Source organism: Lepisma saccharinum, chromosome 2 (assembly GCF_977018435.1).
Source record: "Lepisma saccharinum chromosome 2, izLepSacc3.1, whole genome shotgun sequence".
Classification (NCBI taxonomy): Eukaryota; Metazoa; Arthropoda; class Insecta; order Zygentoma; family Lepismatidae; genus Lepisma; species Lepisma saccharinum.
This window is the reverse complement of record NC_139230.1, coordinates 41523062-41546731: the sequence shown is the minus strand read 5'-3', so window position 1 is coordinate 41546731 and position 23670 is coordinate 41523062. Positions and strand designations below refer to the sequence as shown.

The 23670-nt window shown below is 37.8% G+C and overlaps 1 protein-coding gene across 2 annotated transcripts in view; it reads right to left on the bottom strand.

Annotated features, from left to right (window-relative positions):
* Positions 1–12308: 12308 nt before the first annotated feature.
* Positions 12309–23670, bottom strand: part of LOC145984013 (cyclin-D-binding Myb-like transcription factor 1) — a 101207-nt gene continuing 89845 nt past the window's right edge. For both annotated transcript variants that reach the window (XM_083117321.1, XM_083117322.1), the window contains exon 14: positions 12309–16670. In XM_083117321.1, coding sequence (XP_082973447.1) covers positions 16606–16670 — 65 coding nt within the window. In that variant the 3' untranslated portion in view covers positions 12309–16605. The remainder of the gene's footprint in view (positions 16671–23670) is intronic.

Genomic DNA, 23670 nt, shown 5'->3' with positions numbered 1-23670 from the left:
GTTTAATGGAAAGTGATCTTTGCTTAACCTATATGTAAATAGTATAATAATAATAAATAGGATCCTCCTGATATCTCGCACTAAAATACATGCCTTAGAATCAAACTTTGTGCACTTTTCGCCCAACAATTGGAAATGATAGTTCGCGATGAACAGAGTTGATGGACTTTTTCATCTAGCAACTAATAAACTCATATTTCTCTCTCTATCGTTTCTCCTCTCAATTTTATGTTGATGCATTCTATTTATAACAACTTAAATATTTTCATAACATCTTATATCTAAGAAATTATTCAAATATCACATTTTATGTGATTTTTTAAAAACTCACGCGTTATTGGAGTCGAGTTGTTTATGCATTTTGGAGAAGAGAATTGACACACTTTGCGTTATGGTCAGATAATCTTGCACCATTACAACCACAAGAATCCCTTCTTTTTTAGCAACACGCTCATGCGCAGACTTTACAAAAATATTTACTGAAACTAAACAAATAGAGGAAGGTTACTATTCCATCATTATATTGTTATAATTTCATTAATATTGTAATAAAAGTAACTGAACAATACAGATTGTTTTAAAAGTGTTTGTTTGGAAAAGAAATATATCCATAACCATTATCACATTCATTGATATATTTTTACATCATTTACCATTCGTACAGACAGTGCTATTTGAAAGGGGGATAAGAGCGAATTCCTACCTAATTTTTAGCTCTTGAGAGAAATTATTCAGTACAAGACCCAAAGATGCTTCAAGAGCAGTTAATTGAATCCCACCTCCAAGCTGGTAAGTTTTCAATGTGCATACAGGGTTGTGTGGAAATTAATTAATGGCGGAGCTACGAATATAAGTTCTCCAAAAATGCATAAATTGACAAAATATGTATAAAATTATTAATGTAATTCGTACTTGGCGCCATGTGATGCTGTAATTTGCAAACATCGAGGCAAATATAAAGTACTATATTTCTACGGGAAAAAACACGAGTCTATTTTCTTTCTCTGTGTGCTGTAGGCTCGTAAACCTCCTCTTTGTTTAAAACGAAATTCTGGTACGAGAGGAAAAGGTTTGAAATATGCTCTCAGGAAATTCATGATCCTTGGCTTCCCCGGTTTACAAACGCACTTGATGTACCGCGGTAACTGTATACGGTGGCTATATGTTTGTAGGCATCAAAAAGATTAATTAAATTTCTCAATAAGCTTTTCACCCGACAAACAATTTGTACGATACACACTTGAAATACTCGTTTAGAGTTCCACGCTCAAAGACACACACTGACACTTGAGTTGCGAGGAGCTAGTGGAGAATGGGTGGGGGCGGAGAGGGAGCACTTTGGGGGGGGGACATTGAAGGGGGCTTGGAACTTACATTTGCTCCGCGAGTCCTTCATTCTTTAGACCACTGGAATGCGAATTTGCAAGGCATTAATGAGAAAAGTTGTAAATTTATTATCTGGTTCGCATCTGAATATTCATTATGCGACTTCCCAACAGAAGGATAATTTATTTGCGGATTTTTGGAGTCAGGGCTGGCCAAAGGAGCGGTAACCTTTTCTTATCTCGACACCGAGGTCCTAATGCAGCATCGCTCATAAACAATTGATGCTCTCTGTTGGACGCTTTCTAAACTTACTTCAGGGAAAATTTTAATTACTCTTAACACATTAAAAAACTATATACACATAACTGTGGAAACAGCAACAACTAAAGATCAAACTTCCATTTATTTACATGAATAATGGTACAGTAATCATTGTATTTTGGTTATGGTAGGTCGCTCATCTGCCTATTTAGGTTAGTCGCGACGATAACGATGAACTGAGAGTAGATGAAATAGCTGAAAGCACGTTCATGAGCTCACCCGGACCCTGAAAGCTTTGCCGCCAAAGCTGGCTGTTGCTGTTTGTATTGTTGTTGTTGGGGTGTCTGGAGGGGGATCGAACCGGTCCGTCGACCTGGTAATTGGCATCCTTCATTTCAAATTAGAAGAAGAAGCAAAAAACTTATTATTGTTCTGGTTAATAACCGAAATAAGTTGATAGATTGATTAAATTGTTGTAGATGTTATCTAGTTTAATGTTCGAAATATGCATAGAAAGGCTAATCGAGACTCGACCTACAGTTTAAAGTGCGATATGGGCCACTGTGCCCTGTGCCTCCTCCGGGTATCGAACCCGGGACTCCGAAATAAGTTGATTTAATTCGTATTCCACAAGAATAATAATAAAAAATTGTTTTAGACGGGAAAAATTGTTGAAAAATGCATGAACCAGATCAGAACTTAATGTTTTCGCATTCTGCAACTTAATCCAAGTACTGAATGGATAGAGTTATGCCTAATGCCGTATATTACACGTTAATGGCCCGACCATGATTCGAACCTAGCACCTCCGGCTTCGTAGCTCTTCAGGCCAATCACTCTGTCGCAGAGGCTGGCTTCAGATATTTTATACACAAAGGGTAAAGAGTATGCTCCCCATCCCGCTGTTTAACAGAGATATGCCAGATTCTCGGGAATGGAGAAAGAGTGCGGAAAGCACATAAAAACACTCACTTTTAGGGTTGGTAGAGCCTTGAAGCTTTTATAACATTTCTAAAATGTTATCATCCCCCGCATTTCCACTCATTTCGAACATTTCCCAAGATTCGAACGCAATGCATTAACTATTACACCACGAAAGCCACAACTCAGGTGTGAAATGTATTTTTCTCATCTGTAGGGAATTTCATTCTGTATCAAACACCATCGAAGATTACTGGCGCGAGGAAATGAATGTGTGGCCGATGACTTGGCATTTCTTATTAACAATTCAGGTGTTCATTATTTGTTAGGTGCTAGTGCTTTATTGAGTTTGGATGAAGTCCTGTTAGTGCTCTGTTTACGAAAGTAAAAAGTATTTAAATAAAATGGATACAATAGAAGATTTGAGTGTGAAACCATTTGAAGTGAGATCATTTCACGAGAAGTTTCAAATCGTAGAGCAGAATGACAACCATATATGAAGCCACATAAATGGAAAGTAAACGTAAAATGATAATCATGACACGAGATACAGAACGCTGCTATCAGTTTCATGAAGCTGTTATTGAGGCGTTCATTTCACGAACAAGTAACGGGGAGTAAGTTGCAATTAACATTTTTTTTACCAGCATATGCATCCAAATATTATTTCACTGTGTGTGAATCGCGGGTCGGAGATTAGCCCACTCATTAAAACCAACATACGCCACTGGTGCCCATGGTCACGTACCTCAGCGGTAGTGGAGTACAGTCGATGACACTTCTGGGTTGTAATGGTCCAATTTACTTTGAATCGAATCGTTACAATCCGGAAGTGTCCCTGACCGTACGTGCTCAGGAAGTGGGCAAGTGCTACATCACGCGCGCGCGTGGGAACGTGCTCTTTATTATTCGCTTCAGAATACGAGCACATGCACTGGAGCAGGTAATCGATAAGTATACTCTATCCAGGGAATCTCTGGAGCAAGGCCACGCATAACGGCGCAGAAGAGGAGAAAGCGAACGGACGGAGGGAAGCTATATACGCTCCTGCAAACGGCTAGTAGCTGCAGTCGCTTTTCCCTCTCCACGTAATCCCGTTCCCTCGCACGCATTCATTTGTCGAGCCCTCTCGAGCAGGGCCGACGGAAGGGAGGGGGTGAACCGTGCGGCCGCCCAGAGCGGCAAATTTTCAGGGCGGCAAAATTTGAAGAGAAAAATAAGCCTATCGAAAACTTGAAAGTTATAATATTATATTTTATTATATATAACTTGGAAGTTAATATATGCCAACCCACAGTTTTGAAGGAACATATCAGTAGTCACTTTAAAACCACTGAGTGCCACAAGGTGGGAAAGCAGATTCGATGCCTTAACTCCGTTGAGATATCAAGTGTGAGAGGTCTACGCGTATGATGTGCTCCTTCAAATAATTGGCGACAATAACACTGTCCAGATGGTCGCACATGAGGCTCGGTGTATTGCAAACCAGTTGTGCGGCTTTACATTCCTTTGCTCACTAGTTATATGGTACGTATGACTTCTTATTCCATGTAATGTAATGGACAAATGCCTTCAAAACATTAATCTACGATGTGTTTGATGATTTCTTGCAAACATATCGGCGTTTTGAGAAAAGCAAGAGTGCTGAAAATTTCACAGTTTCTTAGATGCCATTTGGCAGCCTAGCAGAGCCTCTCTCCCTCCACTCGTGGAGGCGTTGGGGGTGGGGGCGGTGACCTTTGAGTCCCGGTTGATGATAAAGAATTGGCATCGAATTTAGATATAGATGATCCTAAGATAGGCAACACTGTACAGGGCCGAAATCGAAAGAAGAAGCAGTTTCAATATGATGAAACTGTTGAAGATCCACAAAAACGGTACAAAGTTGATTTTTATTAACAGGTCCTAGGCGATTATTTTAGCTCTTAAGAGAAAGAATTGAACAGGTTAAACATCATAGTGAATTTTTCAATGTATTTTATGATGTTAGTAAGCATAAAGACATTCCATCTTGTCTTTTGTCTGAAAAGTGTAGAAAACTTGCCGGAATGTTAACACATGAAGGCTACTGAATTAAAAGATGAACTTAAAGTGCTTTCGGCTATATTAAAACAATTACACCAAAGGAGGCCTTAAACCGATAAAGGGTCACGATTTTGCACCTAATGTGAGTGTAGAACTTCGAATTTATTAACTTTGTCGGTAACCGTGCAAGTGTCGAACAAAGTTTCTTTTTGGAAATTAAGGCTAATAAAAATACTATCTTCGGTCAATCATGTCTGAAACACGCTTGTTTCCATTTTATGCTAGATAGCTTTATACGAAAAAGAATATTACATGCGAAGGTAAAGGTAAAGTTCCCTGTGCATATAGCACCATGTCATGAAGGCACGTTTAGGGGATGCGGGGGTAGGGCCACACACATTCTCGATCTCGGTCATTTTAGAGGTGATGTGATCAGCACCACTCTCCGGCCGCCTTTACCTCCCAGGGTGGCCTATGGTGCACCCATTAATTTGAGGCTGGGTGAACCCCAGAGCCGCTTTATGCGGGGACAACGCAGGAAAGAATTCAGACGTTAGATCACCCACATTTTAAAAATCCAATCATATATCACAGACCTACAACAGTAAACATATGTAGTCAAGCCTTCATTTCTTTCCTAATACTTGTTACATTTAAGATAAGTTTAAGAGAGAACGAGTTTTCATAAAATATAACAATAACACAAAATTAGTGTCGCATTTCTTAAAGTTTAACTGTGGTCGAGCGAGATATCCTTTTGTACTTAATAGTATTGAAATAGCGTATAACAAGTCTCATTATTTATTTTATAGTTTGATGTTTTACTTAGGAATATATTATAATTTTCAATTTCCCGTTGCTGGGGGGGGGGGCGTTCGAAGGGGAGCAGCATCTGCCGCCACTCCCCAGGGCGGCAAAATGACTAGCGCCGGCCCTGCTCTCGAGTAACTACTTGCACAGGGACTTGCTTTTGTTCGCTCGCTCCAGAGATTCCCAGGACAGAGTCAAGGTGCTCCTTGTGTAAGAGGATCTCAGCCTTTGTATTCACACGAAATGGGACACGTGTTCTAAAAACGTTGAGAAACGAGATGTTCAGTTTTATTCATACAATCTATAGGGTGAGAGGCATGACTGTTGCCTTCCCGCCAAAATATTGCAGTCACGAAAACCAACCACGTCGACGAACCGGCCGTCACCGATGCCAAGGCTTGCCATACCCTTGTTGATAAAGTCAACAACGCCCGCTGCATGTTATGGCCTTTCCCTGCTGGCACACTAGAGCTTTTTTGCTGGCTTCTGCAATGGCGAGCGCATCTCAAGTATGATATCATGTATAAAAAAAAGTCAGTTATTAATAACAACTATAAAAATAAAAGTACAGTCGCGCGGAATTTTTATTATGTATCATTTTTAACAGATTCACAACAATAAAACACTTAAATTGTGAAAATTGCAATTGACGTAATCGAATGCTGTGCACATTTTTAGGTTTTTGAGTTCCAATATCTTTTCTGTAGTTGACGATCATCTTAAAATTTTAGTTTTTCAGCACTGATTGTTCAGATATATTTTCTGAGGTTAAGATAAAATCAAACTTGCAATTTAATATAATAGCAGTACGTTCAACAACACATTATCCATGTATTTAAATGGGAGAACAAATGCCCATCAAAAGCCTTGGGACACAACAGGAGTGCTGCCACCTACAATACATTTCATTGACTAGGCCCATTGCTTCCGTTTTTGTTCTAGCAGAATCTTTTATATTTTCTTTTTGAGTAATGACTGAATCAAAATAAATTGCACTATTGAGCTTAGGAGTGTAGTCCATGGTCTTGTAACTTGCATGATTTCTTTTTGTTTGACTGAAACACATATTTTCCTAATTAATATTATGTGATGCTCAAAATGATGTTCTTGAAATTCCTCCCAGACACAGGACATAAGGCTAAAATGTAGGACATGTCCGGGAAATACTGGACCTCTGGTAACCCTATATAAAAAAAGCTAACTATACTGGTATTATTAGACCTTTCTTAAGCTTTCGATCTTGTCCATCATAACCTTCTAGCAAAAATGAAATACTACAGTTTTTCAAAGCCTGTAATAAACTGGCTTTAATCATATCTACATAAAAGAAGACAGAGTTTTTACCCTGCCGACACTGTATCATCACCAATAACATTAAATGGAGAAGTCCCACAAGGCTCCATTCTGGCCGTCCCTTTTATACACACTTATATGTTGCTGAAATATCGAAAAACCATCTACCATTGTAATATACAGTGCGTCCATTTCGATCTGCAGCCGAGAGATCGGGAGAAGCGTGGCGGGCGGCGCTGGCGGAGATGCCGACATTTGCGGCCTGAAATGCCCGCTTGTTTTTATGGACATATGCAGACATTTATATAAATATTGCAAAACGAGCACTAACCTGTGTTATAAGAGTATGGTTTTAATTTTAGTAGCTTAGTGGCTGTATGTGCTGATGATTTTGACACTCCCATCTCCTGTGAAACACGGCGTAGAGGTTTGTTTGGATAACTTTCTAACGCTGCCCCAATTTCATAGAGTTCATCGAGGAAGCTCACGAAAACCATTGACTTTTAATGGTTTCGTCGGCAGCGTAATCTTGATACAGTGTTGCACATTCGAAACCTCCAAACGATCCCCATCGACACAAAACTCTTTCAAGGATATAAACTTAAGCAGGACGTTGCTGGTCAAAACTATGATTAAAATGTTTTATTATCTGGGACTCTTATCGTCACTTCTAAAGCGTATTTTTTTGTGTATATAATTGCAGAACTTGGATGAATTACAGATGATGAATTATAACCCAGGTTAGTGCTCGTTTTGCAATATTTATATAAATGTCTGGATATGTCCGTAAAAATAAGCGAGCATTACAGGCCGCAAATGTCGGCATCTCCGCCAGCGCCGCCCGCCACGCTTCTCCCAATCTCTCGGCTGCAGATCGAAATGGACGCACGGTACTTTGTTATGTGGATGACACGAAGTTGATGATATCGTCATCACCAGAGTTAGGATTTTTAGGGGAAAATTTCATTGGGAAAAAGGAAGGGAAAAGGTGCTAAAATAAGACCCAAAAAGGGGCAAAAAAGGTGTTGATTGGGGCAAAAAAAAGGTGCTGATAATTATACTACTTATTAAAACTTTCCCTCCTATTTTTTTAGTCTAAGCTATTCACTCGAAGCTGTGTACACATCACACACATAGGTTGTGTTACAGTTATTCACAAGAGTCGGGGAAAAACACGAAGCTGTTGTATCTTACAACATTAAGCATTTCTAAATTTTTAAAAGTGAGTTTGTTTCTTTTTGGAGATAAAATGTCTTTATATAATCTGAAGCTTCTCTCTACATCCACAGAAACAAGTGGGGCAAACTTAGTATTCACTCGGAATGGTAACTCTGTGGAAGTGGCAAATTCCACAACACCCGGATTCTTGTCAAGACTGGCCTCAAGTTTGTCTCTGGCAAAACCATCTAACTGCCCCCTCACAGTAGTAAAGATATCCCATTGTTTTTCCTTTTCGACGCCTTGTTCTTCTAAGCTTTTGATGGCTGTCGACAGGTACTTGTAGGAATGTACACAAAATAGTTCTCTTTGCAAATCATCTATATTGTCTGGGAGGAGAAGTTGCTGTGCCTTGGAAATTGCACCTGCGTCGGTTGAATCCAGGGAAAGCACAAACTCCTTAATTTTTTCAAAATTTTCACACAGAAATGCAGCACACTCAATCCATGATCCCCAGCGAGTAATGATGGGGAAATGTGGCAGGGGCAGGCAGGTAGTTTCTCTGTAGGCAAGAATGCGACTCGGGCCCTTAAGGAGTATTTTCTTCAGATCAGATTTGAACTCATTTACAATGTTGTATTCGTTCCTAATAGATTCAGAAACCATGTGAAGGGCATGAGCCAAACAGGTTACATGCTTTAAGTTAGGGAACAACGGCTTCAATTGGTTAAATGCCGAAAGCATGTAGGGAGCCTGGTCAGTAACTACAAGAACAACCTTTTCGAACTGAATTCCACCGGGCCACAGTTTTGACAGAAATCCATAAATGACTGCATCACTGTACTGGCATTGGTTTTCTGCAACTCATACATGTTTAGTAACATGGGCTTAACTTCCTCACCTGTCAGAGGAAAAACCAAAATGTTCAAAACATATCGTTGCATTGAGTCTGTCGTCTCATCCAGAATGACACCTATATCGCAATCTGACACTTTCACCTTAATTTTATGAACAGTTTCTTCATACACAGGTTCAATATAGTTTTTCCTTAATGTACTCTCATCGGGCACTGACAACCATGTGTACTTTTCAAGGAACCCTTTCAAGACCGGATGGTTCACCTTGTTCACCTTGTTCACCTGTGTAAAAGATGCACACAAGTCAACATTAAATTCCTTTAAATTTTGGTTCTTGGAAGAACACTGCTCAAATGCATTGCGTAAGAGAGGCTGCTGAGATTTACTTCCTTGCAGATTCTTGTTCTTTTGATGCTTAGAGCTGGAAATATGTTGCTGGATGCGATCTCTCTGGTGTTTTTCATCTAATGTGATTCCCGTATCACAAACCGTGCATCGAATAACAGTTCCATCACTTTCTATGAACTCGTGCTTAAAGTCTTGAGCCAGACTGAGAAATCGGGATCTGGGCACTTTCGGCATGGTAAAGTACATGCACTAACAGGATCTAACAGAGTGAAAAAGCAGGTAAGGAACTTACATCCACAAACAATATCTGTCCACTGTGCACACATGAAACCCACCACTTCAGAAACACATTGTTGCTTCACTGCTTCCAAGACCAAACTGTGTTTCCTTCTTCCTTCTATCTTAAAAAAAATAACGGCGATCTGGTGCATATCAGTAGCGGTCTTTCCATTGTTGATTTCAAATAGGCAACAATCAAGCACAGTTTAAATACATTCAATTTCAGTTAACAATGTGAAAACATCTTAAAGAGAAAAGTGTCGTGAAAAAAGAAAACAAAAATTCAATGATTTGCTGAGGATATATATTTAACAACACCAGTAAAAGGACACAAAAAGGGGAGGAAAAGCGATTAAGAACACGAAAAAGGGGAAAATATATAAATGTCCCAGAAAAGAGGGAAGGGGAAAGGTTACCAAAAAAGGGGAAAAAAAGATGCTGGAAAATTAGCTCCATTCTCACATTGAGGCAACATTTCTCACACTGAGTCCTTCCAGAGAGGTCTCACTTTCACTACGAAAAAAAGGTGCACACCTAAAAATCCTAACTCTGGTCATCACCATCAGATTTATTAAATAAGGTAGAGAATCTAAACAATGATTTATATGCCCTTAACAAGTGGCTCACTGCAAATGGGCTATCAATTAACTGAATAAATGCGTATACACAATTCTAGGCTCTAATTATTATCTTGAACAAGTAAATTATGACACAATTAACATCAAAATTAACCAAAACAGAAATTATGCATCAACAATCAAAAATCTAGGTCTTGCTTTCGATCCAAATCTTTCCTGGTCAGAGCATATCTCAACGCATTGCACAAATAATGAGACTTTTTCACTAGACAAACAAAATTATATCTCATCAAAACTTTCATATATCATATTTTTGATTATTGCGATGTGGTGATTGTGATTTTACAATGTAAAATATCAAACAGAATACAAGAAATACAGAATTCCTGCATTCGTTACGTTCTCTCGATCAGGAGAAATGAGCATATCTTACCCTTGCTCAATGCATACGAAATTCTTAACACGTCTAGACAACGTCTTCTGCATCAATGTTCCTTAATATATAAGGTATTAAAATTACAAACACCTAGCTATCTCCAAAGTGAAATTTAGAAATTCAATACATTCATACAATATGAGATGTTGGTGAAAAATTTACATTCCGCACCATCCTGCTGTCAGTTTCGAAGGATCCTTTTTCCTCTAGTTTGCAAAGGTTTGGAATGTTCTTCCAGATTACGTTTCTACATCACCCAAAAACTTCAAAGAACAAGTTCAATTATTTTTATTGCAAAAACAACAATTGAGCATTAGCTCATATGGCTAAGCAACAAGAACCAAGTAAAGTAAAACCATGAATTTTGTGTATAAATTATTTTAGTGTCATTTTGGAAAGTGTGTATGTACACGTGTGTATATGTGCAAGCATGTGTGTGGGTGTGGGTGTGTGTGTGTGTTAATGTGTCTTTCACCTTTCTCTTAACATTATATTTCTATATAAGACATAAGCGAGTTACTAGTTTACAAGTAAGTTTCGCGGATATAACTTTAGTAACTCGCTTATATTTTATATTATCAACCACATTATTTATTCCCCTTAACATGAATTATATTTCTCATTTATGTTAAATTCATTCATGCAATACATTTGATTTTTATGTTGTAAATATATATATTGTAATATTAATTTCCAGAGTTAGGTGGTAGAGCAGCCTAAGGCTGAACCTCACTCTGAAGTAAATAAAAATACTTTTATATTCTATTCTATTCCCTCAGAACTAATATCTTACTTTTGTTAATCTTTTATGTGTTGTTTTGTTGTTTGTAATTTTCCTCGTTGACAACTTGAGCATAAAATTGCCATTCATGCTGTATCTGAAATGTTTTCAATAAGTTAATAAAATAATACGAGCCATGCATCAGATACAAAACAGCAGGGAAGATGTGCAAATTACTCTTATGCTTACAATGTGTACCTCTACATCTCCTGCATGTGCTTACATGGCAAAGGTGTAATGTGCATTTATTTATAATGCACTACTGCATGTGTTTGGTGGCACAGAATATGATTCTTATAATACTGAACAAATGGAAGCTCTGCTCTGCTGCATTGTAGGATACTGAAATGAAAATGTGTTGTTGGATTCTCTACCGAACTTTTTATTCAAATCTCATTTGGCAAATGTCTACAAGAGAAGCACCATTTGAATTACTGTATTTGAAATACCCAAGGAGGGCAAATGGTGTGAGCTTGAGATAAGATATGCAGTTTTTTTTTGGAATCACATCAGACACCCATCTAATAAAGTAAAGGTAAGTTTCCCTGTGCATATAGCAGCCTGCCATGAAGGCACATTAGGGGATGTGGGGGTAGGGCTCCACATATTCTAGGTCTCAGCCATGTTGGAGGTGTTGTAACCAGCATCATGCCGGCCTTTACCCCGCAGGTACCCATTGGGCTGGGTGGGTCCCAGAGCCACTTTATACGGGGACATGGCTGGAAAAATTCCAACCTTAGATCACCCACTTTGGGAATCGAACCTGGGTCTCCTGCATGGCAGTCAGACACCCTACTGACTAGACCACCACAGCATTTATCACCCATCTAATTATGGTGTTTATTTTCAAACTGCTGGTTACAAGGCTGTAGAAAATCCGCATTTAAGGTATTTCTGTAAATTAGTTTACATATTGCATGTCATATTAAATTGGTTGCTGTGACCTACTGTTACCACCATTCATTACAATTACGAGCTGCAAATTTCTCAAATATTTAAACTTTTACTGAAACAAAGTTAAATGAGCTAAAATGTTGCTGCAAAAAGTGTCTGTCTATGATGCACATAAAACATCTGTATTTGTCTTCACTAAAATTACTTAACAGTAAGAAATTAAATTTAGTGTATCCTCGCACAGTATAGCAACATTACAAAATAATTGCTTGGAAACCAAGTACACAATTTAGGAAATCAAATATGCAGTTTTTTAGGAACTGAAAAATGCACATTTTATTTATCGATTCATACATACAATAAAAAAAGCAAAATATAATTTTCAATTACTGAACAGTGTTTGGATCTAATAATAATAGCTATTAAGGAGGTGAATATATCAAATAAATGAAATAATGAATGTATTGTGTAAATATCTAGACATTACCAATCCCATGATATTTTAACTCCTTTAGAGTACATGTAATTTGTCACATTTTATTGTTGAGAGCCAGGTACAAATAATAAATATTAATCATCAATTTCAAATGGTAACAAAACAAAGAAACAGTAACTTGACAACAGCAAAATAATTACTGATGTTATGTAGAGGAAACTTAATACATATGTACTGGAATGCTACTCTATTAAGCTTCTACAAATAAATAAAAGTGATACAGGAATTTATTGAAAGTAGATCAAACACTGCTACAAGTTGAATAGGTCTGCTTCCTGCCATCTACGAGCTACGAGTTAGTGTTTTAAGTCCACATTATGCACAGTAAGGCTAATCGGGACTGGACCTACAGTTTAAAGTGGGATCCGAACCACTATGTGCCTACCCCGGGTATTGAACCCGGGACCCCTTGATTACAAGGCAACGACGTGCTTCCTGCCATCATTGGATCTTTTATAATACTGTATATTCTTGCTGGCATTCTTTATTTCCGGCTTGATATTTGGAAAAGTCTTTCATACAAAAAGCAAGTTTTTTACATTTTTCATTTACTTACAGAATATATAAATGAATTGTCACTCTGATATTAAATTTGTTCACTTATGGACAGAGCCGGCCCTAGAGAAAGGCAACTTGGGCACTCACAAAAAAGGCCCAGGGGGCCTACACCAGATAAATCACACACCACTGAAATCATATTCCAAATAAAGTACTACATAAAAGATAACGTTCAAATATGTCAATCATGCCATTACTATGTAGATTTTCAGCGAAATATCCATTACTGTTTAATTATGAAATGAAATCATGTAGTGAAATTATTGTTTCATATCAAACAATGAGATTCATTACAGCATCAACATTCAAAAAGTAAACAAAAGAGAATTATAATACAGTACATCGGGGGACCCAAAAGAAACCAGAATTGTTTTTTGGTGGGCAGGTACTACAATGTAGATGCTTCCACCGCTAGATGTCTTTTGCAGGGACCCTTCTGTATCAGTCTACCGAGCGACATCATCGAGTGAAGTCGTGGTGCAATGTAGTATTTAATTTTGTTAAGCGCCTCTTGCTTGTTGGTCGATTTTTGTGATGTCTGAAAAGTTTGAACAACGTGCGGTTGTGAAACTCTTGTTTTCTGTTGGCTGTTAGGAACGATGAGATGAAAACATCCCAAGTTGTTGTAAAGTGTGGAGGGGTGGCTTCACCATGACAACGTGCCAGCACATCAAGCCTCAAGTGTGACACAATTTTTAACCAAAAACAGCATGATCCAGCTTATCTTCCTGCCATGTTCAACCGATCTTACTCCGTGCAACTTCTTTTTATTCCCCCGAATGCAGTGGCGGCAGGCCAAGTGCAACAACTGCAGATGTTTTCACCTAATTTTCAAATTAATATTGACATTTTTCATTTGCTTGTTAAATTAAACTATTGCCCAGCAGAACGCACACGATAATACTCAAATAATACGCCGCTCGGCGCTACGCATGTGAAGAGTTCGTTGTAGCATAAACAAACCAAGAGCAGACGCCGCCAGGTTGCGGAAGACTTTAGCCTGTTGTCATGGCAACGTTGATGTCACCTAGCATTGGAATTGAACAAGTGTCGCAATCTAGGTGCAGCAGTTCTCTCGTCAACAGAAAACATTGCATCCAGTGGTTGTGGCAAAATCGTTGCATTCTCGCGAGATCTTGTTTCGCATGTGTGTTTCGAGTTTCCTATCATGTGTTGTGTTCATGTGTTGAGCTGTGGTTTGTACAATGAACCCAGTAAATCAGTAAATGACTTAGTGTGTAATTTGTTGCAGACACCATTTTCCAGATGGACGGATGAAGACAAAAAAGACGTTTTAAATTGTGGGGGGCCCACTGACACTTACTATTTGTTTTTCATTGCCTATAAATGTACCTCTTCACCTGTTATTTTAGGCACGAGCCGCTACTGCCTGAATGAAGAAAGTCCTCAAAGAAAAACGTTTTGTGGATGTGGAGAAGGTGAAGAAAAAAACGACGGAGGCATTAAAAGGCATCTATTTGCAAGAGTTTCAGGACTGCTTCAAAAAGTGGAAAGCATGTTTAGATGGGTGCATTGCATCAAATGGACCCTACTTTGAACGAGATTAAATTTGTAACATCTAAAAATAATTACACAATTTTTCATTACAAAATTCTGTTTTCTTTTGGATCCCCCAATGATTGTTATTAGATATGATTAAAAATTGTCACTTTGAAAGATAAAATAATAATTTGATATTGGTCATGCCCAGTTTTGTAATCAAATACAATGAACTTGGCAGCTGTGGCGTATTGGAAACAAAAAGAAACAATAGTTTCGAGACATTTTATTAGCCTCCCATAGTTCTTGATTTTAACCTTCAACATATTCTGCTTATTGCTCTTAGGGAGATTTCACATTCAAGTGACAGACAACAAGCGACACGAGAGTTTCACACCAAAGCAACTAGCTGTAAGTGATCCACAGCAAGCGACACTTGTTTCTCTGCTCAGTTCACATGATGATACCAATATAATTGCACTAATCAGTTCATTAGTCACCAGAAAAAAACGTAAGAAGTGACATTGTAATATGTAAATCATGTAAAAATTTGTGCAAGTTATTTAAACTTGGGAGAGGCATGTTGTCCTTGATAAAACTGAGAAATCACATGCACTGACCTCAAATTGTATATGCCAGACTTTTCGCTTTATTTCCTGCCTGGATAAAGCAAAGACACTACAGCAGTAGTTTTCAACCTTTTGTGAAACCATGGCCCAGTAAATTCTCTATTTAAAAGAAAATGCCCGAATCGCAAGAATTTCCCTCGTAAATACTGTCTTTGCAGTATTTAAAATTTTATACAAAAATTAACATATACCCTTGAAATTAAATACTGATAAATAAATTCTGGCATAATCATAAAGAGTAATAATTTAATTTTGTCTAGGCTTGATGACAAATATAGAAATATTACTGGCGTAGAGGTAACGTATTACATCGTAAACAGTTGATCCTGGGCATATAGTAGTGCAGACCCCACTTTAAACTGTAGGTCTGTCTAATCTTGATAAGTCTCTTTGTGACACATGTCACTTACAGCTTGCCGCCTGTCCCTTTGGTGTGAAATCTCCCTTAGGTTAAGATAGATAATATATAAATTAATATAAATAAATTAATTGTTCATTAATTGTGATAACATTTAATTTTTACTGTGTAGGACACCTGTACTTCAGAATAAGGATCTCACTATTTCATAACTCTGAAAAACTTTGATTAAGGCCCTACATGTATTGTATCCTCTAGGCACCACACCCACCTAAGACCAGCCCTGCTTATGGAATTGAAATTAGCTTCCTAAATGATAAGATCACAGAAGTTACTTATCATACAAATTTAGAAATTTGTCAAGTAACAATAGTTACATAATATATTCACATAATGTCACTTGTGTAAATTAAATGTTTACAGAAATTCTTATACAGAGTTCAAATTACATCAATGTCAACTACAAAAATTTCAACATTTCTAATGCTTCTAACATGGCTCAATTTTAGTATCATTCACACTTACATGCAAGTTGGTTCATAAGAAATGGAGTTTGTTTGTGAAGTATGCTGTAGTGTAGTTACATTACTAGCATTTATATGCAAATTTATTTCTTAAAAACAACACATATAATGGCAAGCATTGCAACATTATAAGCAGAAAACAATCTTGTAGATATAAATATTTTTGTCAACAAATATATGTCAAATAATAGATAAATAAACACAGCATAACACGGTGATGGAAAAAGTTCATTACCTTGATTATCAAGATTAACTTGTCAACAAAATATAGATAGTAATACTCCTACAGCAAAAACATTATGCATATGGATTAAACCTCGTACAAATTTGCAAAGATTTTTGTCATCATATAATTTATTTTATGATAGCCTTGAAATTTTACAGTAATAATTACACAAAATGAAACTCATTATCTTCCCATCTTGAAGTTTTACACGCAAGTAAACAATACACAGTAGAACACTCTCTCCCACCACATTCACATATGAACAAAATATAACTGTCTACCTGTAACATGGGTCATGGTTATTTCATTTAGGTCTAGAATTTAATATTGCTTGCATTTTTCCTATGCTAACTACTTTTCTCTGTTTTGACATCTAGGACAAGAGGGCTGCTTGGGTTGGCAAGTATAGGATCTGAAAAACAATTAAATTCGGTTACAATTTACTGTTGCAAAAACATAATTGCTATTTAAAGTTTAGTTACATGTATTCTTCAGCGTTTCAACTTGAGTTTGGATTTCCAACAACAATTTTAAAAACATGCCACTTATTATGACTAGAGCCCAGACTTTTAGGCACTAAACATTGCAAAAATTCATATCATAACAGGCATTCATTTTGAATGACATGCTATGCAAACCTTACATTCATATTCCTTCAAATATTTCATTCATTATTGGTCATCAAAATGGAATAATCTCTGAAAATACTATTTTTCTAATTCTATGTTCTTTGCATGATGGAACCATTTCAGCACCAAACAGGTTACCAAGCCCTGGACAGAAAAAATAAATATTTTTCTTACCCTTCTTGCAGCACTACATTTTATGCACTGTGTGGACTCTCTTTCAGGATCACAGCAGGAAATGGGTACTGAGCATCATTTATCTTTATAGGGGGCCCTTTGATGCCACTCCCACATGGCTCAGCAGAGGTGGGTGATCATTCAATCAGTTACAGGTTGTTTAGTTTAGTTTATTTGCGTCCCAGGACTACCGGTGTGTACAAATTACAGTACATGGTAATATAGGACATGTCAATACTTACATTACAATACAATACTACATTAATAGATTTTACAAATACAAAATATATAGCCAAAAATTGTAAAAAATTGGGTCTTACTCTCATATTATGTCAAAATCACAAAAAAAAAATAACATGAGAAGATATAGAACATTGCAGCCTACTTCTAGGTGATACTAATTATCCACTTTCATTTGACATTTGATTTTACAAGAATAATATGTGATTATACTGCATTATGTACATTTGTCTTATGTAAAAGTAGCTTCCATGTATTCAGCTATAGAATAAAAAACATGCTTCAGAAGCATTGATTTTACCTTGTGCTTGAATATCATCAATTTTGGTTCTTTCCTCACATCTTGTGGTAGTTTATTGTAGAGGTCTATGGAAGAGTTTAAGGGACCTTTCTTACATAAGTTAAGGCGGCAGTGTTTTATGTGAGGTTTGTCTTTATTTCTTGTGTTTAGGCCATGTATTTCCTCATTTGTGGCAAAGTTGGAAATATTTTGCTTAACATAAATTAAGCATTCATAAATATATATGCAGGGAAGAGTTAACACATTAAGTTTACGGAAAAGAGTTCTACATGAATAAGTTTTCTTTACTCCAGCTATGATTCTTATAGCTCTCTTTTGAAGCATAAAAAGGACATTGGAGTGGCCCTTGTTACCCCAAACCATAATACCGTATCTTAATAAAGCATCAAAGTTTGCCATATAAAGGCACTTGACAGTTTGGGTGCTTGAGATGTCTACCATTTCTCGAAGGGCATAGCACACACTACTTAATTTTGATTGTAGCGTGTTTATGTGTTCTGTATAGCTAAGGTGTTCATCCAGAATGATACCCAGAAATTTTGAATTTTTTTTAGGCTCTAGTTGTGGATTCCCAGATATTAGATTGAGGCTTATTTGGTTTCTGTGTGGTATGGCCGTAGGCAGGATAAATTTTGGGGGGGTTCACTCATAATTGTTCCCATATGTGAGTCGCAAGAAATTTGAATAATATAAATAATAACAATTAAAATTTCATAATAATAAACTAATTTATTCCAAATGTATTATTATTATTATTATTATTATTGCTGTCCTTATATCCTTGAGGAGACTTTTCAATTCTATCCATCAGATGTAAGAATATGCAGCACAACTGTTTTTATTATTATTTTTGTACATTTCATGCAGTGTGAACTGAAATGCATAGTTATTATATTTTGTTATTAAATTTTAGACACCTTCAGGAAGAAGCTTTAAAAGTAAGAGAAATTTTAGTCATAAAGTTTATGTTGTTTGACCATTCACAAAACTTCATTTTTGGAATTTTGGAAATTGTGGAACCAGTTATTCTTTGGATTAAATGGTAAAACATAACCTGGTGCCTGTAGTAACCTCAATTTTTCAATCTAACGCTGTTTTTTTTTTTGTTATTCTGTTCGAATACTAACTAACAGGACTTTATTTCCGTTATTAACAATAAAACTAACAAACGTTCTGCTATTTGTAATTTGCAATAAACTATATCAATTTGGGGAAAGGGGGAGGGGTTCTATGGGCCAGTTCGATCCCACTTTCCGACCATGCTTACCAAACAGCATTATATAAAACCACTATGCACTATACAAGTATGTGTTTTATAGGACCATATATGGGTTAAATGTATGTACTATACTGACCTCTGGGTGAAGGATAGTGAACGTAATGTGCTTTGAAGCTGGATATCCTAAGTTTGAACTCTTAACAAGGGGATTTTAAATCCATATTGAACAGGAAATTAAAAAGTTGGAACGGGAATTTTGGTAAAAAAAAAAAAAAACATTCAAATGCTGACCAAGGAACTGTATAAAAAAGTATACACTAAAAACTAAAGGTTTCCACCCTCTAACAGGGTCTTCTTCAGACGAAGATTCACAATAAATTGAAAGAGATCTTCGTTTAGTTTATATTTTTTTATACAATAAATTTGCCTTGGTCAGCATTTCAATGTTTTATTAACATGGAAACAAGTCTTAACAGTGTTGTCATAGGGAATTTTGGGACAATCACAAGGGAATTTTCAGTCTGATCCAGGAACAGCGCTGGAAAGAGGACAGCAGAAGTGAAAATGAAGGGGTTGCTGGTGAGCTGCAAGAATTAAATGCATTTCACTCAAATTTCAGAATTCAAAATGCTTGAAAATTCTAGCTCGATCATTTCAGCATTGTCTCCCTGTTGAATTCTTGTGAAACTGCGAATAAATTTTTGAAAATGTGTTACAAATTTTGGATTCTGAACTTCCATTAATCCAACATGCCAGAAGTTGGGGGGGGGGGGAGGGAGGGTTGAAACCTAAAAAAACCAGGGCCTCCCGATGGCGCAATGGTAGCATCGTCGCCTTGTAATCAAGGGGTCCCGGGTTCGATACCCAGTGGAGGCACAAGTGGTTCGGATCCCACTTTAAACTGTAGGTCCAGTCCCATTAGCGTTACTGTGCATAAAGTGGACTTAAAACAACAAATCAAACAAATCAACCTAAAAAAACCCTCTAAATACGGCCATAATGTGTGGTTGTAGGTTTCCATGACAGGGTTATGCTACTCATTTGTAGCTCCCCAATTTCCTCATGATGATGGGTGCCCACAAGGCCCATACACTGGCTGAAATCTCAGTTGAAAAGTTCAAGGAGACTTGAACCAGCATGCATCCCGTAGCCTGAAGCCTGAGACTGCATGGCCACGGTGCAGGACCATAATAAAAACCTTGTACTGATCCAGAGTTGAGTTTTATGACCAAAGGAAAAGAAGCACGTTGCAAGGACTGTGAGAGCACTCTTGAAGAAACTTTGATTTGCAAGCACTGACTGTGAGATTGGCACATTCTTCACACACACGCATGCACACAATGAATACACACACACACAAAAGGAGACCGAGAAACAAGCAGTTGTGCTGAAAGGATTGAAGTTGTGTAAGGACCTAAACAAGCAACTATTCAATCACCACCTCTTCCAAGAGAAGAACAGAATTACTACCTGTTCATGGCTTGGTGAAATTTTAACTCGCTGCAGAAAACAATTATGATATTTTGTGTAGAATCAAATGAAATTTCAAAATCTCATGCACTAGTCACAAAAGCAAATCAAGGAAGTATAACAACCATTTTCTACACTTTTGTGTCACAAGAAATTGAGCACTTGTGTTACAAATCAACTTCTTCACTGATATGCACTTTTAATAAAAAGTACGGATCCCACAGATTAATCAGTACTCTATCGGAATCAGCTGATATAGGCATATTGGTGTATGGGTTTATTGGTAAAATTACCGATTATTTTACTGATCTGATATATCTATAAATATCTTATAATTTAGTGCAAAATTCTGCCATTTTGTTATAATTATTATGGGCAATCTACATGCCCTATTTTTTTAAAAAAGTAAATGTCTAAATATGCAACTTCTTTTGCACTGCAGTCACATGAAAACAAACATTTATCAAAAAGGTCAATGAACTATTCAGTTTCTTCAAGGACCATTTGGATCAGTACAATATCGGTTATCAGTATCAGTAAATTTTATATTGGTATCGGTCAAAATTTCATATCGGCCCATTACTAATAAAAAGTTAACATGCATGAACCTCCAACGTCTGATAATTACACTATTTTGGTTTACATTTTCTCCCAAGTAAGCTTCATAAGCATATTCCAAAAAATCTCCGTTGTTAGGGAGTCTGACTACCATGCCAGAGAACTGGAATTTGTTCCACCTGTTTGAGCAGCTCTGGCACCCACCCAGCATCGTAAAAAGTGGGTACTTGGAGGAAACTCTGGGAGGTAAAGGCAGACAGGAGCATGGTGCTGATAACATCACCCCCACCTTTGGCCGAGATCAAGAAGGTGTGGGGCCCTAACTCCACACCCCCTATATGCCTTCATGGCATGATGCAAAGCACAGGGGAGCACTCTACTTTTTTTTTTCTTTACTTTTACCATAATGTTGTTAAATTTGTATGTATTCCTCATCTACAGCATGTTCTACACATAATGATGTAGATTCAATTTGACATACATGCATTTACATTTTGCAATCAGCAAAAATTGAAGGGATACTAGAATAAAGAACACACAAGGCAAATAAGATTGTGAGGAAACTTAGAACCAACGATTTTGAACTGTAGAAAACTTCATAATCACATCAAAAGAGGTCCTAAATCTTTCATATACAGAAGAATATTTTTTATTGCCATCACTTAATATCCCACAATAGGAATACTAGGAAACAACAAAGGTAAAGGTACAGTCGGCTCTCGATTCTACAACCCCAGATATAACAACCCTCTTGAAGTAACAACCCTTTTCCAGGGAACCGTGAAAAATTTGTAAAAAATAAAAGTTGAAAAATTGAAGGAAATTAGCCAAAAAAAATACATTTGTTGCATTCATTTTATTTGCTGTGTTGCCACTCCCTTCAAGAGCACTCTACGGCCCACAAGTGGGTCTGATCTAAATATAGACACCACCACACCACACTTAAGTGATATCCAATAGAACTTGACCTCTGTCCTACCCTCTCCCAAGTGTGCCAATTTTACCTCGCACATGACGGCCACTACTTACGTGCCAGGCTTGTTTTGCCATTGTGATTTTGCTTGATCTTGGATACGTTACCCTCTCTTTGTACTTGTGCTATTACAACTTGGATTTGTGCATTGCATTTTTTTATTTTGATTTTGGATTTCTCTTGGTTTTAATTACGGCTTGTTGACAACTTACACTTTTCACAATTTCGATTTGCTTGCATTTTTTGATTTGATTTTGTGAACGATTTTTGATGACCCACGCTATTTTTTTACAGATTTGTTGATTTCGGAACAATAAGTGGAAAGAGGACATTCTTGATACTGATAAAGTAGTATGAGATCATCCAGGAACTGGATGAAAAGAAAATGGTAAAGACAGAGATTGCACAGTGGCATGTCATCCCGAAGTCGACACTTTTCACATCTCTCAAAATGAGAGATGAAATCGTGAATGCAGTGTAAAAGGAAGGCCACAATGTAAGATCTAAAAATTTGAAGGACACGACGCATTCAAACCTGGAAAAGGATGTGCTGGAGTGGTTTGGCCACCATAGAGCATGAAACGTGCCTATTAGTGGACCAATGATGCAGAAGAAGGCGAACAAATTTGCCCTGAAGTTGGGGATAGAAAACTTTAAATGTTCAAGCAGGTGGCTGGAGTGTTTCAAAGTGCATCATGAAATATCCAGCCACAAAGTGAAAGTGCATCGGTCAAACCGCAATCAGTGAGTGAGTGGCTGCCATTGCTCCAAAAAATTCTCACCCACTATCAGCCTCAAGATGTGTATAACGCTGATGAGCTGGGGATGTTCTACAACCTGATGCCAGCTCGCACTCTTGCAGTGAAAGGGGATAAGTGCAAGGGTGTGAAGAGGAGTACAGAGATTATCATGGTCCTTCTGTGCTGCAATATGGATGGCAGTGATAAAATGAAGCCCACTATGATCGGGAAGTTCAAGAATCCCCTAGGTTTCAAGGGCAACATCCTGCCTTGTAATTATGACTTCAAGAAGAAGGCATGGATGACCTCAGGGCTTCAAGACTTCAACTCGAGGATGGGTGTGGCAAACAGGAAAGTCGTGCTCGTCATCGACAATTGCCCTGCACACCCTTCTCTCAACAATCTCTGGAACATCGAGCTGGTTTTCCTGCCCTACAAGTGTGCTTCAGCCTCTGGACAAGGGGCCAACAGGTGAAGGTGAAGTACCATGAGATGCTTGTACGTGGTATGGTGTAGAAACTTGACATGACCCAGGAGGTCAAGAAGTGGAATGTGTTCAGGGCCAAGGGAGGAATCGTTGCCAGTTGGAGGGCAGTGAGGCCTGAAGTGATCGCAAACTGCTTCCAATATGCCCACTTCGTCCCACCAGTCAGCAAAGAGGCTGCCTTCCGTGTACCTTCCTCTGCCGCCAAAGACTCAGACAGCCTGCTGCCAGTGGATGCCAAGCCCCAGCCAGGCCCCTCCACGATACTGCAGTCTGCCCAATCGACAGCTCCTACATCTGCCCCCCTACTCCCCCCGCACCCCAACTTTCTCTCGTTCGTGCGATGAAGAAATGTGGCAGTTTGGCCCCAGACTGCACATATGAGGAGTACATAACAGCAGACAATGACATTGCTGTCTGGGGCACCCTCAATGATGCCGATATAGTCAGAGAGCAGCAGGAGTCTAGTGATGAAGAGGTGGAGGAAGAAATGGAAGATGAGACTGAAAATGTCCTCACTATGAAAGATATTCTGAAAGCGGGGATGTGTATGCAAGCATACTTAAAACACCGGGGTGCTAGTAAAGAGATGTGGTCCCACTTTTAGAAAGTGAAAGACCTTGT